This window comes from Paramormyrops kingsleyae, chromosome 5, assembly GCF_048594095.1.
Source record: "Paramormyrops kingsleyae isolate MSU_618 chromosome 5, PKINGS_0.4, whole genome shotgun sequence".
In the NCBI taxonomy this organism is placed as follows: Eukaryota; Metazoa; Chordata; class Actinopteri; order Osteoglossiformes; family Mormyridae; genus Paramormyrops; species Paramormyrops kingsleyae.
In genome coordinates, this window is record NC_132801.1 from 38,130,805 (window position 1) to 38,134,054 (window position 3,250).

General features: G+C 38.5%; 1 protein-coding gene across 1 annotated transcript; it reads right to left on the minus strand.

Moving 5' to 3' along the window:
- Positions 1 to 1,012: 1,012 nt before the first annotated feature.
- ndufa4b (NDUFA4 mitochondrial complex associated b) lies at positions 1,013 to 2,751 on the minus strand. The gene is made up of 4 exons (XM_023799849.2): positions 2,577 to 2,751; positions 1,836 to 1,924; positions 1,671 to 1,731; positions 1,013 to 1,472 (listed from the first exon to the last, which is right to left on the minus strand). The coding sequence occupies exons 1-4, from the start codon at positions 2,616 to 2,618 to the stop codon at positions 1,416 to 1,418; spliced, it is 249 nt and encodes an 82-aa protein (XP_023655617.1). The 5' UTR covers positions 2,619 to 2,751; the 3' UTR covers positions 1,013 to 1,415.
- Between the last annotated feature and the right edge of the window lie 499 nt (positions 2,752 to 3,250).

A 3,250-nucleotide genomic window follows, 5' to 3' on the forward strand; every position in this document is an offset into this window, starting at 1 on the left:
CAGCAACAAAATACTACTTGCAATGGTGCTATGAACTAAGACGATCTCACATCTTCAGGGTTTGAGTGTGCAAAACTGCTTCTGACTTTTCTGAGAAAGATGTCCAACCCTTACTAAATAGGTATGTTTACATACTGCTTAATCTGGTCTACTACAATATTACTAACACATGCCCTTTATATGTTACTTGTTTATTGTATTACTGTACATCTATTTTCAATTAATTCATCTATCAAACATCTTATCCAGAGCAGGGTCACGGGGAGGCCTGGAGGCTACCCCAGACAGCACTGGGCACAACGCAGAGTATACCCTGGGCAGGATGCCTGGCATTTGTCTGTTGTCACTGGTACACTTTTAGCTGTTCTTTGTACTGAGTGTAGCTGAATGAGTAAGAATTCCAATGCAATAGCAGCCAATAAAGCATCTTAAATAGTGTTGGGCAGCAAGCCATAGCATTAGGTGATTAATATGTTGCTGTACATCAAAATAAAAATTTTAATAGTGCAATATGGTGGCGCAGTGGTTAGCACTGTTGCCTCACACCTCTGGAATCAGCTTTTGAGTTGGCGCCATGGAACCATGTGTGTGGAATTTGGAAGTGCAAAAACATGCTAAGGTGAACTAGAGTTACCAAATTTCCCATAGGTGTAAATGGTGTGTGTGCCCTGTGACGCAACATCCTGGGCTGTTCCCTGCCTTACACCTGTAGCTCCTAGCTAGGATAGGCTCCAAACTCCCCATGACCTGGAACAGGACAAGTGGTTACTGAAAATGGATCAAACTACTAATCATTCTTTTAAATAGCTACAGCAACATTTCAGAATTTTAAGTAGATTGTTTATACAAACAAGTTGAACTTGTAAGTCACCTGCTTTAATATTTGGTCAATGAAAACAGCAACATCCCACCTGGGCTGTTACTCACCTTGTCCCCTATGATTCAGGCCACCACACCCTATACCAGGATGTGTTGGTAGAAATTGGATGGAAAAAAGATAATTCTCCATAAATCATGTCCATCATTTCTGGTGTTTTTATTTAATAACTATTTGTATATGTACTCAAAGGAAACTACACTTCTCCTTTAGTTTAGCTAATCAATCTTGGAAGAATGAAATTCTTCTACAAAATAAACCATTTCATTACAGGAGGATGCATTTAAATATACTGAATTACTGATCAATAGTAGTAATCAGACAGAAAGACAATTCATTATTTTCTGTGTATGTGCCTTTCTCCTTTATTATTATTATGTATACCATATACAATTATCCCATATAATTAATTTGAGAAAGACAAAGTATTTTGCAAATTCATCAGAGAAATTCAAGTAATATATTTCCTGTATAAATTGCATTCCTATTCTTTGGGGCTTCCTGGACACCATGGCTGTTGAAGATGGCTAGAGGCAGCTTAGAAGTCTGGTCTGTCCTTCTTCAGCTTGCTGTAGTCCATGTTCACTGTATAAAACTGTAATATAGAGAATCTTCATTAAGGGATAAATCATTCCCTTGATGTTTCCACAGTGGGAACTTATAAGAAGACTTGTTTTGGCTGGATTATAACTCTACTCAGTAAGCTTTAACAAGATGAAGACAAGATAACAAGATCACCTTGAAGAGAATGGTTTTTCATGCCATGTGAGGGATCACTCATAAGGGCTCATACCTTGTACTGATCATTGTGGCCCAGTTTGTTCCAGGGCTCTGGATTGTTCTTGCGATCCCATCTGTAGAACAAGAGTTTCAATCTTGAAGAGTATAGTTTAAAAGGCTAAATCTCAGCACAGATGGAGTCCCCTTGTCTGAACCCAGAAAGGCACATCACACTTACGAGACATCAGGGTTGCGCAGAGCCAAACGAGCCAAGTACATCACAGACATTGTTGCTCCTCCACCAATGAAAATGAGGAGTGGGATCAACTAAAATAAAAAAGAAATAAATATTAATTTATCAGGAATATATCATTTACAACACTGATTGAGTAATGTCCACGTGCTAAATAATTTCAGCACTGAAATCATTATGATATAACACTATACCTAAGGCCTAGTAAAAACTATGCTGGATAAATCTGAGCGTGACATTTCGTTCTACCACAACAGGCCAGTCGCAACATACTGTCGTAAAGAAAAGCACAATATTAAATGAATCAATATTGTAAGTGTAGCTTTTCTGAAAAAAATCCGGCACCCATAGGCTTGGTAAAATCGATACTGATTATACAACGCAATACTCATGGCTTCCATTTGCATTATGCCAGAGTCCACACAGTTTAATCAAGGTTAAGGAAACATTTCTACAGTACGGGCGACGTCGGCGCAGACCGCTATTTTACATGCGCTAGTAATATTTGCACTTGCGGAGAGTACCCCACGAAACATCAATACAAAACGTCAAAAATACTCCTGTATTTGCACAAACTCGAGAAAACCGTGAAAGATTCTCTGTATTCCAACGTGTCATTGATTCGCTGTCCGCATTGCTCCCGTCTGACAGCAGTGTCTTTGACTGCTCCTGTTTCAATGTCACCTCGGGCTGTAAATAATCTCTATTTCCTTCACATTTACTTACGGCTGGGTGCTGTCTTAGTTGCTTGCCAACGACGCCTAACATTCTGGTGGTAGCAGGTGTAGTCTTCCCTCCCAAAAAATATATTAAATTGAAGATGTAACCGAAACAACGGAGGTTGATAGAGTACGTCACTGTGTAGTGCAGCGCTCTGTGCTCAAGGACCTAAGTATAGGAATGGGGGACCTAGAGGTATATACTGCCTGCGGAGCAATTACAAAATTAAAAAAAAGCCGAATAAAAATAGCATTTTAGCATATTAAATACTATAAAGTATTCCATTCAATGAAATATAATTTCAGTGACCGTTTTCAGGCAGCAGAGTAGACACCTACGATGCTTGCGCTGTACCGGCATTTGTCGTAGGTGTATACATACGTGTATATGTCATGTGTCTGCTTCACATGCAAGTAAAAACAACTAAAACTTTGATGATATATATCACCTATATATACAATATATTAATTCAAAACAAGCATTATCTACCTGGTCGAACACATATTGTAGGCTAATTACCTGGTCGAACACATTTTGTAGGCTATAATTAAAGTCTGTTTTAATTATTAAGTTTAATCTTAGCAATTGTGGCGAACGTATTCTGTTTGTGAAACCCGCTCTTTTAATCTAAGTATAATGCAGTTATACAATAACCAGAGTCATACTGGATCTTAGCGATT

Bases quoted from the DNA above. Each gene is read 5' to 3' on its own strand.
- ndufa4b (XM_023799849.2), bottom strand. From the start codon at position 2,618: ATGTTAGGCGTCGTTGGCAAGCAACTAAGACAGCACCCAGCC. The intron at 1,925-2,576 runs GTAAGTAAATGT...TTTTTATTTTAG, and splicing joins AACTAAGACAGCACCCAGCC to TTGATCCCACTCCTCATTTT. The intron at 1,473-1,670 runs GTATGAGCCCTT...TCTATATTACAG, and splicing joins GCCACAATGATCAGTACAAG to TTTTATACAGTGAACATGGA.